This window comes from Triturus cristatus, chromosome 4_2 (genome assembly GCF_964204655.1).
Source record: "Triturus cristatus chromosome 4_2, aTriCri1.1, whole genome shotgun sequence".
NCBI classification, from domain to species: Eukaryota; Metazoa; Chordata; class Amphibia; order Caudata; family Salamandridae; genus Triturus; species Triturus cristatus.
Window position 1 is genome coordinate 783,615,439 of NC_140586.1, and position 16,052 is coordinate 783,631,490.

Sequence of the window (16,052 nt, forward strand, 5' to 3'; positions counted from 1 at the left end):
TCACCGTAAGAAAAACATGCAGTGAAGATTAAAACTAGCTCGGAGATGTCTCTGTGCGTAAGTTTATTCCTATACCCTCTGGGCAGGATTAAAAACATGAAGGATGGTGGTGACAAGAAGAAAGTAAAGAATTCCTACACTCCTCCTTACTGCCAATATGTCGACATGTTTCTGCCTTCTTTAATGTGCCCGAAAATATAGGGTCACTTAGGCATCCGTCAGGACCTTTCTGATCCCAACTGTCAAAATACCCTCATTACGTGCAATAAGGTTGGCCACGAACAACTCGTTCCCGCACCGAGGGCTTCCCTTTGTAACACTCTCACAAAATACTAAAAGGGAAAGATAAACAACAAGCACAAAAAGGCATTAGTCATACGTTCCCTATCGTCGTATAGCACACTTTGCTTCACTGCTTACTGTTTAACCAACACACCCTGGGTAATTTGCCCAGATCAAGCCACTCCATTACTGTAAACATACCTACACTTAGATATGCCAAAACGGTGAAGAGTCACCTCATCTATGTATATGCACAGATAAATGTATGCTGTTATCTCATAACACTCCTCATTCATAAAAATGGCACCTTTAAACTCACTGAGTTTCACTGAAAGTTATATTTAAACTGGCGTGGGATAAGGAGAGACCCCCTGTAGTCACACTCTGGGGGAGACAAATGAATTTAGGAAATACCAATGGTTAATCTTGTTGATCCTTGACATTATTGTAAGGGATTTAAAGACCTCCAGATGTGCCTCAATTGATGATCCAAAAGGAGGTGTTTGTCCATGTGGTGCCCTCCGCCTGTTGGTTAAACAATGAGCAGTGAAGCAAAGTGTGCTATACGATGATAGGGAATGCATGATTAATGCCTTTTCATGCTTGTTGTTTATCTTTCCCTTTTAGTATTTCCATTGGGATCAGAAAGGTCCTGACTAATGCCTGATTGACCCAATATTTTCGGGCACATTAAAGAAGGCAGAAACATGTTGACATATTGGCAGTAAGGAGGGGTGGAGGAATGCTTTACTTTCTTCTTGTCACCACCATTCTTCATGTTTTTAATCCTGGCCGGCAGGTCCAGGAATAAACTTACGCACAGAGACACCTACGAGCTAGTTTTAAACTTCACTGCACGTTTTTCTTTCGGTGATCCCAATACATTTTGATTAATTATCTCTGTATATACTTTCATGTCTTGTCTTCCCCACCATATTACTCGACCCCAGGCATTGGTCTGTGCAGGGGTGTACTGAAGCAGCCCAATGATGAAACAAGTCACAATTTTGTGAGTGAGGGCAGTATTTTCACTCCCAGCACGTGCCACCACTATTCTTCACTATTCTCTTCTCTTCTCCTCCATATATGTTTGATTTTGTGGACCGGGGGCAGGAGTAGAGGGATTAGCCCCTCACCCCTTCTCTTTGTGTTATACACATCCCTGTGTGCCATGCCTACAACCCACTGCCCTGGCATAGGTAAGCCACCCCTCTAGCTGGGTTCACTATACCAGCACCATAATGGCTTAACAGAAAACTGGGAAGTTTGGTATCAAACTTCTCAGCACACTAAACCCACACTGATGCCAGTGTGGGATTTAATGAAAATGCACTCAGAGGGCATCTCATAGTTGCCCCCTCGAAAAACTACCTAACTCTAGTGTCCTGGCTGGGTGGCTGCTCACCAGCAGCACCACCAGACACCACCAGACATGTTTCCGGACCCCTGGGTCGAGAGCCTATCACTCACGGGGTCCTGAAACAAAGCACTGCTCCAGCGCTGAATACCAAAAATCCCCTAGCTACGTCACAGACCACAGCTCTTCTTCTACGACCACATTTCATTCACTCATTCACTGGTGGGGCCCATAACACCAATCATTCATTCTACTTTCAGATCATTGGTCCTCGAGAGAGAGGGGAAAAATCCTTTCTCTACTCCATGCGCTGAAAATGGGAGGAAGATTGCACCAATCACCTGATAAGTAACAACAAGTTTACCTATTCCTCCCTACCTCACCAGGGTCTCAATACATTATAACCTAGCAGTTCCTCCCATACTATTGGCCATGGATCAGCTAGTTGCTGGGAAAAGCAACACTTAACTCTTCTAAACAATATACATCGGGATATTTCAAATAATAACCCGACACAGTTCTTTAAATGAAATAATATGTTTATCTAATTAAAGCATAAGGAAATCATATAGCATTCAATATTTAGTTCGCATATTTACCTAATCTGGCTAAATGGCGTCCTCTATGTCAAATTCAGATCTTTCGTCTCTATGCCCATAAATCAAAGAATCAGTTAGTAAGTTAATTGGGCATCTGATCAGTCCATCAGAGTCTCTGGTAAGCAGCTGCCCAGCAGTGTCACCGTCCTCTCCGTCAGCATAACGTCGGGCAATCTGGTAAAGTGAAGGTGTGCGAGCAAGCATAAAGTCCTACCCTCTCTAGTCTACTTTTATAGTAAAATTTTCACAACAAATGTTTCAATACATGTTTTAGAACAAATTCGATTGGTTGAACCAGGATCATTCTTCACGATTCCCATGCATTAGATGTTGCATTAGATGCAGCTCTCAATTTATTAATAAAATGGTAACAGTTTCTAGTCCATTCAGGGCATGTTGATTCCCATGCGGGGTTGTGTCCTTTAGTGTCATTAATTATAACAGTTCATGTTTTAAGGAAGTTCATTGTTTGAGGCTTGGCACTCCTCCCGGTGCGTCCTTCACGAGTACAATCTGCCTGGGGTCAGGACGAGGTTATTGTTGCTCATCTTTTAGCACAGGCGCACTTCACTCAGTGACTTCTGTATCTCGTCTGTCCATCAAAATTGAGATGGCAGCCATATTGTGGCCACTCCAAAAGGTCAACTTAAGCAAAGAGACACAAAACGTAATTAATACATGGAAATGACTATTAAAATGTTATTCCCTCACTAAACCCTCTATGTGTGTGTATTTATCTAGCAAAAACAACACACATTTAAATTAATTTAAAGCACGATTCACAAATCACTTCACATAAGCAACATATAACATGCAAATTCTAAATATCTGACATTAGTATGCGTACGAAATTAGTTTACATATCAGTCAGGCCATGCAAATGCGATTCCCACGTGTATTTTCTAATTAGTAATGATGATTAATTATACACACCAAACAATTAATCCTATTAATGTTAATTAATTATTCATGTTAATTTAAAATGATAATATGGAGGAGGTATACGATTTCTTAGGGAAAACCTCACTCCAGCAAAGCACATCCTGGGACAAGGTGCCAAGCCTACTCCCCCAGGATGGGCAGGGTCCATGAAGAGGAAGCTTCAAAGACATGCCGCCTTTGTGAGCTACCCCAGCCATTTGCTGCTCCCAGCATTATGCCCCCACCGGTTCTGACCCCCCACTTTGGGTGAGAAAATCAGCAGGAAAACCAAGTTAGGAGGAGAGGTGTGCCCACCCCACCCCACCCCTCAGGTGGTGAGGCGAGGTGAAGCACAACTCTCGGTCCCAGCCATCTTGCAGATGGGGGGGGGGGGGCAGCCAGCCAGAGTGAGGCTTATGCCTCCACTGGATGGTTCAATCAACAACAAAGAAATTGCCTGTACTGATAATTATTTTTGGATCAACACATATAGGTGTCAATAAATCAAATACTGACTGCCAGAAGATTTAATCTAGAAAATGTTATTTTTTTAACTTTTTCAAAAATTCAATTTGTTTATACATTTCTTATTTTATCAAACATTTATACACATTTAACCACAGAAAAATGACCATACAGCAAACAATAAATGGCCTTGACTATATACATGAATAGTGCAAAACATTTAGGACAAGTCACTGACATACACAATATAGTGACATAGTGGTCTTATCTTTTTACAATATATTGGCTGGGTTAAGACAATTAAAGAAAAAACCACACGTAAAATAAAGTCTTCTACCGGAGAATGTATTGTAACGTTCTTTTGAAGGGATAATCTTTCCCAAATTATTTAAGCAAAGCACAAACAACCTGTTTATACACAATACACTTGTTAGACAACCAAATATCAAGACCAAACTATTAACAAAGGTCGACGCGTTTCGAAACCCCACTGGATGGTGTCATAATAAGGGGTGTACACACCCAAAAGAAGGGACCCATTAGTGCCAGTTATGTTCAACAAAGGGAAGGAGAGTGAAAGGTGGGCTATTTTTATAGAGGTCCTACACATAGGCCCTAAGTAACTGTATCAACAAGAGATGTGTAGTTCCTACAGGATGGGAAGTCAAAGGGGAATAAAGTATTCCATACCCAGACTTTAACCTAGTGAATGTAGGTGCACAAGGGAAGGGAATCCCTTAAGGGTGGAACTAAAACCCTCACACACCCAGCAAGCTAGGTGTCATGCTTCATCATCTGGGTTCTGCTCCTCGTCGGGTCGGCGGTGCAATACCCGACGGGCACCCATACAGGGGCTCTTTATCGGAGATCTTTTGTTCCCTGCCGTATGGTGCATGCGTGTGAGGGCCCGGGAGTGTAGATGTAAGTGATTTAAAAGGGGTTGGTTAATCTGAAATAAAAGTTTATTGGCTCAGTCAACCACCTGATTAAAAAGGGGGTGAGTGGCGTAAAAGCTATATATGCTCACAACGGAGGAGTGGCTAGCTACGCTCGACTCTTCTGGTCAACATGTTTCGCGCCCAGTTAGTCAGAAGGATCTCGTGGCGCTTCGTCAGGACCTATAATACTAAAGTGAAGTGTGCTCGAAAAAACTATCTACAGTGTGGTGAGAAAAACAAGGGTGAGAACTAATATGTTGGTCAACCCTTAATAGGCGCCCCTACCTTATGTATTGACTTAAAAGGGGGTCACCATTTCATATTATAAAAAGCTCATCATCAGGTGCATGGCGCGTCAACAGGGGGAGAAACACATTCGTTCCTTAGCAAACATCCCCTGGAGGTGAGTAAACCTGCCCGCGTCGCGGGTTCGGCGACGCGGGCAGGTTTACTCACCTCCAGGGGATGTTTGCTAAGGAACGAATGTGTTTCTCCCCCTGTTGACGCGCCATGCACCTGATGATGAGCTTTTTATAATATGAAATGGTGACCCCCTTTTAAGTCAATACATAAGGTAGGGGCGCCTATTAAGGGTTGACCAACATATTAGTTCTCACCCTTGTTTTTCTCACCACACTGTAGATAGTTTTTTCGAGCACACTTCACTTTAGTATTATAGGTCCTGACGAAGCGCCACGAGATCCTTCTGACTAACTGGGCGCGAAACATGTTGACCAGAAGAGTCGAGCGTAGCTAGCCACTCCTCCGTTGTGAGCATATATAGCTTTTACGCCACTCACCCCCTTTTTAATCAGGTGGTTGACTGAGCCAATAAACTTTTATTTCAGATTAACCAACCCCTTTTAAATCACTTACATCTACACTCCCGGGCCCTCACACGCATGCACCATACGGCAGGGAACAAAAGATCTCCGATAAAGAGCCCCTGTATGGGTGCCCGTCGGGTATTGCACCGCCGACCCGACGAGGAGCAGAACCCAGATGATGAAGCATGACACCTAGCTTGCTGGGTGTGTGAGGGTTTTAGTTCCACCCTTAAGGGATTCCCTTCCCTTGTGCACCTACATTCACTAGGTTAAAGTCTGGGTATGGAATACTTTATTCCCCTTTGACTTCCCATCCTGTAGGAACTACACATCTCTTGTTGATACACCCATTAGTGCCAACCTGTACATACCTGTAACACCCCAAAATGTAGTATTATGGGGCAACCCTGAACCTTGCCGCCTCAGACAAGAAAAAACAAGAAGAAGAAGGACCAAAGAGCCAAAATGAAGAAGAAGCGGAGGACACCAACTGACTTGGCCCCAGCCCTACCGGCCTGTCCAAACCTCGAACCTGCTCCAGCGAAATCCTGGTGTGTACTGCAGCCAGCAGCCCCCATGAACCTGGATGAATTGCCCAGCTTTCTCAAACCGGACTTTGTCTCCCATGAGCGCCGTATTTGCTCACCCACAGACTCTGGCTCCGGCCAAATCTGCAAGTCTGCACCACTGCCCGAGTTCGAGTGGCCCAACACCACAAGAGGTCTCCCCAGGGATCCTGACCTGGGATCTGGTGATCCTTTCCTGCCTCAAGTCTCCAATCGACGCTTGCAGCCCCTTTCTGGAGGATCCCTCCTGACCGCGACCGGAGCCTGGAAGAAAAACCCGACCCCAAAAGCCACCCCTGCACCCGACGTCCTACAGCCTTGAGTGGCCCAACCGACAGTATCCGGCATCCCCAGGTATCCCATCTTAAATCTCCAACAGGTGGTCGCCTCCAGAAGATCTTCGTCCCTGAGTCTGCAGGGTTTGTTGCAACCGGAGAATCCCCATTGAAACCAACAGGGCATCCGATGCCAAAACAGCACTTTGCACCTGGCTGCCCCTGTGCTGCTGTGGGTGTACATTGTGTGCTAACTCGGATACACCAAGAACTTTGCTCCTACAATGTTGTGGCCTGCTCATGAGCAGCCACCAACCGGAGGCCCCCTATATCCCTTGGATAACATTGGGCCTCGGGACTCTGCACCTGGCTGCCCTAGTGCACGAGGGTGCATCCTTGACCCTGGGGTAACCCTGGTTCCAACCCCAGAAAATCTACTCCAAAACCACAGTACTTACCGTTAAACCAATAACATTGTTTTCTCCCATAGGACTGCACTGACTGCTTTTCTGTGAAAAACCTTCTAGGTGTGGAATTGGTTTGTATGAAAACCTAAGAAACTGCAAATGTACAAAAACTGAATTACTTACCTTTTCTCTAAGAAGTGTCCCAGTGTGATATCTAGGTATACCACACTGAGTAAAAAAAGTAACTTAAAAAGTAGTCTGAAAAGTAACGTACAAAGTAATCACAATAGTAACTGAAACGTAATTTTGACTGTTGACTTACTGGTAAACAAACCAATTGCTTTCTACTGCATTTCAACTATATTCAACTGCATTATTCTTGCAAATTATTACACTTACCTGTACCAGGCCTGGCTTGGTTCTAGAAAATAAAATCCAGCTACATAATATTTTTATACAAATACATTGGTCTGAGTTCAGTCTTTGAGTGTGTGACATCATTTCTTGCCTGAGTGGATACAATAAATGCTTAACACTACCCTTTGATAAAGCCTTCCTGCTTGCCCACGCTACCACAAATAAAGAGTAAGGTATTATCTACTTTTACCTCTGCCTACCTATGGGGCTCCACTGGGACCTGCACGCTATACCTTACTTTGGTATAGTATATACAGAGCCAGCTTCCTACACTAATGGGCATATTTACAAGCCCCTATTGCCACCACAACGTCACTTTCAGTGATTTTGTGATGGCGATAGGGGCCTCGCTTTATTTGCAAGGCAGCATTTAGCCACTTAACGTAGCTTAATGCTGCCTTGTAAATAAGGCACCCTTTCACATGATATTTAGCGTGAAAGGGGAGGGCAAAGGTTGTTGGGGTGGGCGTTCCACCGCAACACCCATTTATTTTTTACGCTGCCCCCTGTTTACAAGGGTGGTGTAAATAGGAGGCAGCGCCAAAATTAAGACCAGGGAAAACCTGGTCATAAACAGGCAAAATGAAGAGAAATGCTTTATTTGTCCTAGTTTTTGTTGTTTCCATGTGTTCTGCCTTGTGCAGCACACATAGAAACAGCAAATTGCCCATGATTTTTTAAAAAAAAGCTGTTTTGCAACTTCTATGTGTGCTGCATTAAGCAGCAAACATAGAAGTTACAAAACGGCATTTAAAGATTGTTAATGTGCAGGAAGGGGCACCTTCCTGCCCATAAACAATCTTCCCCTCAACACAGGCACCCTTGCACTATGGTGCAAAGGTGCCTGTGTTGGCTTTAAGAAGCTAAAGTTAGCGCCAGCACAAGGGGAAACGCAGGGCTGCGCCATATTCTAGTAAATGTGGTGCAGCCCTGTTTTTTTAAAGTGACGAAGCGTGTCGTTAGCCTTCGTGGCTTAACGACACACTTTGCCACTTTATTGTACATATGCCCCTAAGTGTTGGTAAATCTGGACCTCGGTGTGCACAGTGTATTGAGCATTAGAGCAGCACAACTCTGGGCAAAAAGTTCCAACAAATAATTGTTTCACAGCCTGTAAATCACTGCAGTATTAAGAGTTTGAACCTGAAACTCTATTTGACAGGCACATATTAGGTTCAAAAGAATACCTTGTCATAGGGATTGCTTCCATGCCCCATCCTTTGCTATATCCCAGATATTTACTCATGGCAACTAAAAAGCTTTTTATGTGCATTTCAGGTTGACTGGCCGAGAAGACCATCAAGTGTTCCAATATTTCACAGTGCGGAAAATGGAGGCCTCAGACAGCACATTAACCATTAACATTGGAGGTGTCAGGTTTAAAACCTACTCCAGCACACTGAGGAGCTTCCCGGGGACCAAGCTTGCCAACCTCCCCGAATCTCACGCCTCCGGCACCTACGACTTTGATCCCAATCTGAACGAGTTCTTCTTTGACAGGAATCCCAGTGTTTTTGGTTATGTGTTGGAATATTACCGAACAGGCCGACTTCACTTCCCCAGTGAAATCTGCAGGTCTGTCTTTGTGGAAGAGCTGGAGTTTTGGGAGATTAATGAATCCCATCTGGCGCGTTGTTGTTGGCTAAACCTGAGCAGCAAGGACTGTGACCTGGAGGATTTTAACATCTGGGCTGAGAAGGATCCAACCGACGAGGAAGGGCTTCTGACCACAGATTCAACAGGAAGAACAGACTTCAGCTGCAGAGCAAGATGGCAACCGAAGATATGGGCCCTTTTCAAAATACCGCCTTCTTCTGCATCCGCTGTGGTAATATTCCTCATGTTTTACATGGGCACTTGCATGCATGCCCTATTATACTGCTTTATACATTTCTTTGAGGTTGGAGAACTCAAAGTGTCATTAATCGCATGTGAAACTTACACACTTATAGCTCAGGCTAAACTCTCACTCACAACAGCCTGAATGTCATGCTAGGTCAATAATGTTAGTCCTCCAACTTTTGGTTCTGTTATGATTTGTACTGTGTGCAGAGCAGACGCCAAGAGCTGAATAGTCCACAGACAGCACTTCCAGCACATAGCTAATCCTCTTGAAGCTCTTGGAAGAAAATGCCAGGGACACACCAGAGCTTGGACGCGCCACCTGAGTATGACATAGTTTGATTATTTAATGTTGACACTGGCATATGTTATCCATTGTTAAGATTGTTATTCCATTCATTTTAGCTTTATTTTACTTTTTAAAACATTTTACGAATGACATTTGCTAGGTCCCCACTCATGTCAAATGCTGTGTGGTGTAACTTCCTGTGGTGTCTTCAAATATGTTAATTAGTACTTTCTTCTTGGAATTTTTTAAAACTTGCGATCTCTGCCTGAGTCCCACTACAGCAGAGAGTGAATCTGATGTGTGACAAAGCGAAGGCAGCGATGAACCTTTCCAAATGTGTTTGGCGGGAGTCTAAAGCTCGGAATATCAGTGTTAGTATTTCCCCAGTGTTCATATTTTGGAATGAGACTAGGCGTCCCATCATGATGGCCTCTCCGTGCTCAGCACAGGCGACAGCAAGTGTTTGTGTGCGCCTGTAGTGTGGAAAGTCACTTCCATTAACTCAACATTTCTCTGAGTCAGTGCATTAACTTTAGACAGCACAGCTAACAAACAGAAAGAGGCAAATATAGCTCATTGTACTGTCCGGAAAGGAAGCACTACCGCAGAGAAAACCCGCTCAAATGAATTGACATTACTCACCCCAGGTGCATAAAATCCGGCACTCGCTCTGCACTGAGGCGCAATGTTCACCGTGATATGAGTCTAGATGCTTCCCCAGTGTTCCCTTCCTGTTTACCTCAAGAAGCGGTCAGAATATCAATGCAATGCACAGAGTCACCCTTGAACCTCTACAAGAGATGTCTAAACAAGGAATGGCAAGACGAATAGGTCTCGCCATTATAATGAGAGTGCCCAGCTGCTGCCTTTGCCAATGTTTGCCTGTAAAGTACTGTTTTAAAAAAGTAAAAGAAAAGCATTTCGAAATATTAGAGGAAAGGCAAACACATGTCTTATGGTATCTCACAACCGGACATTCAGCAGTGACCACAAAGTCCACCAAGCTGCGTCCAATGTAAATGAGCCTGAATCTAGTCCGCACTAAAGCTCACGCAGTTTCTTAAAACCATCCCACATGTGGTCTATTTGCTTGCTTGTGCTGGGGGAGGTTCTGGTAGATGCAGCATTCAGAGGGCACAATAGCACACACTCCTGCTTTTGCTGCTAAATTGTTATCCAGTGCCATCCTATTCTGAAATCCGCCTCTTGGCATGAGCATCCAGCTGATCTACCATTAATCCTAGGGCTCCTGCACTCGAGTTAGCAATCTCTGCTATTATTCCTGCCCTTCATCTTGCTTCTTCTAAATCAACAGTTATATGATATGTTAGGATTAAGGCAGAAACAAATCTGTTTGTAGTTGAAGCAGCCGCCCTACCCCGCTTTCGCTGTAAAGGGCGGTCATCAAGTTTCTCATTGCAGAAATGACATACCTGGGATAAAAGGTCCTAGTCCAGGGGCAACCATGGATAGGCTCGAGATTCCCAAATTAAATATTCATAACCTTCTTGCTGTTGACGTTTATGAAACAAGACTCCAGTAGAAAGACCTAATTCATAAGGGTGTGATTTGAAAGGATGGAATGTTCTCTACTACAAGGTCACGTTCACTCTTTATAACAAAAACAATGGAGACATTTCCCCTTCGTTGCTCACAGATAAATCATGGGCCAGTCATTTCAAGATGAGTCGCAGCTGCCCTATTCCCCCCAAAGGATTCTTAAACTTATCCGGGCCTTGATATGAAGTGGGGTATTTGCCCGTGCACCTGGAAGTCGGTGCCCACGGTAAAAGAGATCAAGGCAAGTGTCCTTGTGGTTGACAGCCACATCAATCAAGGGGATATACCCCCCAAATCAACAGGAAAACGTGTGTAAATCCAGCAAGAAGGAATATTAATATTTTTCTATATTTTTCAAGCAACAGCACATAGGAGTTGTTCCCATAGGCAGAGTGGCAGCTGTGCCCAAAGATAGGTTCAGTACAGTTAGGTCTTGGAATAATTCCCCATTGCTCAGCGAGGATGTATCCCCCTACCATCCAGACGCTCAGGCAAGGAGAGCAGACCAGATCCACAAAGGGATACAGTATCCAGGCGTGGGAGGTTTTGGTGCTCTTTGATCTGCCGTGGTGATGTCACTCTGCTTCCTGCTGGTCATTGCGTTACTTAAGTGTGAAAGGTACGATTACGTACCTGGATGTACCCCATTGTACTTAGTTTACTCCCACTCGAGACCCTCACAGTTAGGCTGTTCGATAGAGCGCTTGTAGTGTGAGGAGATGGTCCTTTCATCACTGCCCACGCTTCTGGGGGCCCTCATTGTAGGAAGAGCCTCATTTTACAGGCCATGTCTTGTTTTACATGTAAGCGTGTGCATTCTTTTACATGTCATGCTTTATGTGTTTTCTATATTTTGCACGTCTTGTTATTTTTCTTGAACGTCTTTTGCTTTTATTATATCTCATTTTATATGCAGTTGGCGTGTACTCTTTATGTTGCCTTTTTCGTGTCTGTTTGCCTTGTTTCCAGCGGGTTTTTGATATTACTGCTTTTACAGTTGTATTTGTCTTGCTTTACATGTTGGTGTTTCTTGTACTGGTTGTTGGTGTGTCTTGACGTTCTCATTGTTGTGTGTGTTTTATTTTTTCACCCTCCCCGATGGTGCTGTTCTCTATGCTTCTGTTTAGGGTTTATCTGTATTACAGAGCTGGCAAGTTGTTTCCTTCCTGCAGACACACCTGCTAATAATGGGTCACGACTAAAAGTGAAATGACAGGTCTGCAGTTTTGTGCCACATTTCCTGCCATTCCCTGCTTCCCACCCATGTCTTAAAGAGTTTTACTGCTGTGCCAATGAATTGTGCCTCTCAGACCTTTTTAGGTCTGTGTGTGTGGCTGTGTGTGTGTGTGGCTCTCTGTGTGTGGCTCTGTGTGTGTGGCTCTGTGTGTGTGGGTAACTGTGTGTGTGTGTGGGTGGCTCTGTGGGTGGCTCTATTTGTGTGTGGGTTGCTATATGTGAGTGGCTCTGTGTGGGTGGTTCTGTGTGTGGGTGGCTTTGTGTGTGTGGCTCTGTGTGTAGGTGCAAATGCAATAGGTCTCGCATTTGAGAGTGATTAAGCTATTGACATTGTAAATAACAATGCTGTTTCTTTAAATGTTTTAAAAACAAAAACATAAACAAAAATAATGTCATGAGCAATGCCAATAGCTCTAACTTTAACAATGCCGAAACCATTGCATTGTAAATGCTTGTTCTACTTTACTTGGCTGAGCCCTATCAAGGGAGGGATCAGCAGTGTTTGTTGGGGCCGGAGAAGCCAATGGAGATGCATAAGCGCGTGTGGATACTGAAAAAACAAGCTGATTATTCTGTTCAGTACATGTTATCACAGCTGACAGGAAAAGTCCCCCGTAGCCAGTCCTCTTCACAAGTAGTCCCGTCTCCTGTGCAGCCATTCACCATTTCCTGAAAGGTGCATATGCATGTTCCAGCCTGTGCCTCTGCAGATGTTAATGGGCTTCCCTATGTGAACAGTGAAGCTCTCAGGAACATGTGATGTTGCATAGATGCACGGCTTCTGGGTACCTATTGGCAGTATCAACAAGCGCCAATATAAACAAATTCCCAAGGTGGTCTTGCGTGGTCTAGTTGTACCCCTCTTGTTAATGACCACAGTATTTACAGTGTCACCCACAACTGTTAGTAGCATCAGAAGAGGCCTTTTCATTCATCCTTACTTCCCTGCTTCAAACCACTACACCCATCCCAATGAACCTCCTGAGCTAAACAAAGTAAGGCATTTCTACAATGCTATTACAGAAGGCCACCACTACCAAGAAATAAATCCCCAAGTCTTTTTTGATTAGCTTTACCTGTGCATCGGTTGCTGCCACTTTGTGAAGGTGTTCAACACGCCTTCTGAGCCTTGCACAAGGTTGCTCATGCAGCACATTCCGCTGATAACTCGATGTTTCTTGGGAGCCTCAATTCTTTTTTGGGTAGTTCAGATGCACCTAGCTGGGCAACCTTTGGGTTCACTATTGACTAGGCCTCACCGATGCAGGTTCTCCTATCTGCTATATTTTCTTCATTTCATGCTACTGGCTCCCACCTCCACTTCCATGGCATCTGAGGTTTCCTTGTCAGCAGCCATGGACTTTGTGAACACTTCTACAACAGCAGAACAAGAAACACCATAGGATGTACTCTACCACAGTAGGAGTGCCAAGAGCTGTTTCACTTTGGTCAATTACCCAGATCAATTTATGCGACGACTACCAGTGGACAATTATTTCCAGAAATTTGTATCCCCTTGATGTGGGAGCCTCTCCACCACCATGGGATGATTAAACCCTTTGTCCTTAAAGGCAGTTTTAGAGATCTCAATAAATGAAACATTTAATTACTGGCTAAATCCTGGCCTATGACCTCAGCGTCACCCATCAAGCCTTTGGGACCAAACATATCTCGGCTTTTTCCTCTGTTCCCACTGCTTTAATGGTCCCCACCATGGCCAACCCAGTCATTCCACGACCTGAGAACTTCTACAGGCTGACTCTTCCAACTGAGATGTTTTGAGATTCCCAATACTTTCCAGGAGGCTAGTGACATTTGAGAAAATCCTTGCGGAGGCCTGATCCAGACTTCTCCGGTCATCCTTGCTCTAACATACTTACCAACTGTTTGTCAATATCAACCAAGCTTTGGTGCTTCTCATTATTACTCCGAATGTGCTTTTTTTGCAATCAAATTCTACAAACTTTCATATTTTTTGACTTGCAACTTTTAACCCTGTGGTTTAGGGAGTTCTGGGGTTGCAACCGAGTGTCCATTTGTCATGGTGTGCCCCACACCACATCTGATTTCACTTGCGCCAGGAACAAGGCATTCCTGTGGGGTGTTTATGTTAGATATGTGGTAACCACTCTTCTGGCATAATAACAACATGTGATAACCACCTTTCTCGGTGTAATTCTGTATAATTATCTGTGAATGTCTTTAAGGCACTCATGCGGTTCATAACACTTAACTACTTGCAAGCAATGCTTGAGTATGCACTCTGTATATTAAGAAAGGGTTACACGGCGGGAACCTGGGCATAACATATTATACATTAAATACTTTCCCCTTTGTATTAACCATATACAGCTCATCCTAAAACAATAAAGCATATTGTTATCGAATTGTTTTTAAAAAAAATCAGATTTATTTAGCTCATTTTAGATCTCCCTCTTTGTAGTGCACAACATACTCAACAAAAATGTGACAGTTGCACAGCATTATGATGGGTAAATGTATTTACTGTGTCCATCATAATTTCAAGAGTGGTTAAAAAACAACAGTGCAAGGTTATTTCGTATGCTTCGTCCTAGTTAATATTTTTACGTGCTTGACACATTTCATCCGGTGTCTTTTACCTGTACCAAGAGATAGTAATAAAACCAAGAAAAGCTATCCTGATCATTAACTTGTTTCGGGAAGTTTTTTAAGTTGACCGTTGTACTGTAATGTTCCTCATAAACACTGTCAATGCATTTCAGTCTTGATAAATTCTGCCGCCTCTTTATGACTTTTACATGCGCTTCAAATCTCTATAAAGCACATATAAACACATTCAGCAATTGCTCATTCTATATAACCACTAAGCTTAAGAGATATCATATAATATCCCTGACATTATATCAGGTGTTAGTGCAAACCTCAACAAGACTGATTTACTAATGTGGTGTTTCCTTTTAAAAGACATGTCCAATTGATTTATGAATGTCTTTTTGGATTATCAAACTAAGCAGAATAAATGCTCAAAAACCTCAGACTTAGTGGTCTCAGGTTTATCGCGACATTTAAAATAAACCTCCCTTGAATATTTGGGTGGTCCAGTCTGGGGAGTACAGGCCCCAAGCCTTCCTCGTTTCCACTAGTATTTACAATACGGTGCACCATAGCGAAAGGATTGACAGATGCGTCAGAAATTCTGAAGCATCTGTTGGGGCAAAAGTCTCGCATTGCTGAAGTCGTGTCGCAAGCACGACGCAACTCCAGCAATGCATTTTGTGACCTATTCCCACTACACTACATCACTCCTTATGCCTGCTTCAAGCAGGCATAAGGTTTTGATGCAGTGGCGTCCTAAAAGTGACGCAGTGAAATCTTGTAGATTTCACTGCGTCACTTTTACAAGGCTTTCCTGTGTGGAAACGCACCCCCCTCCCCCCCTGCGTACATTATACCTGACTCAGGTATAATGTGACACAGGGCTTTACAACGTGACGCATCTCCCTAGATGCGTCACGTTGTAAATAGGGCACATTGTTTGCACCGTCGTTGCGTCAAAAAAAGTGATGTAGTGGCGGAGCAAGGAGGCGCAAGGGACTTGTAAATCTGCCCCAGAATGTCTCCAAGAGACAGTGCAAGCGGTGCCTAGGCGAGCCCTAAAAATGTATGGTTCATCAACACGTAACAGGCTCAGGATGTACAGCCATGCAAAGAATTGCAAAGATCAACAGACAGGAATCCAGTATTTCATCCAAGTAATCCATGTTTAATCCTTGTTTTCCTTTTTCTCCTAATTTAATTTTTCACAAATTGAAACAGTATACTACCAAACTTTATATGCTCAAGAAATGCCCATCCAGTCGTTTTTCATTGACACGTTAGAAAACACTGTTCATTTTGGGTAACCATACACATATCCTCCAATGCATTTGGGGTGAAAAAAGCCCTTCATCAGGGGATTCTAAAACATAAAGGAAGCCCATCTGAAGTCATCAAGAACCCCATAAAACATGAACCTAAACCAACCATAAAGCATGGAACTTGCACTCCAAACAGTGAATGTGCCAATCACAACATGCGCGCTCAGTTGAT

General features: G+C 43.7%; 1 protein-coding gene across 1 annotated transcript in view; it reads left to right on the forward strand.

The window, feature by feature from the left end:
• LOC146835045 (voltage-gated potassium channel KCNC3-like) overlaps positions 1-16,052 on the forward strand; it is an 89,626-nt gene that overhangs the window by 44,017 nt on the left and 29,557 nt on the right. Inside the window, exon 2 of the mRNA XM_085602707.1 lies at positions 8,333-8,882. Within this exon, the coding sequence (XP_085458833.1) occupies positions 8,385-8,882 (498 nt within the window). The 5' untranslated portion in view covers positions 8,333-8,384. The remainder of the gene's footprint in view (positions 1-8,332; positions 8,883-16,052) is intronic.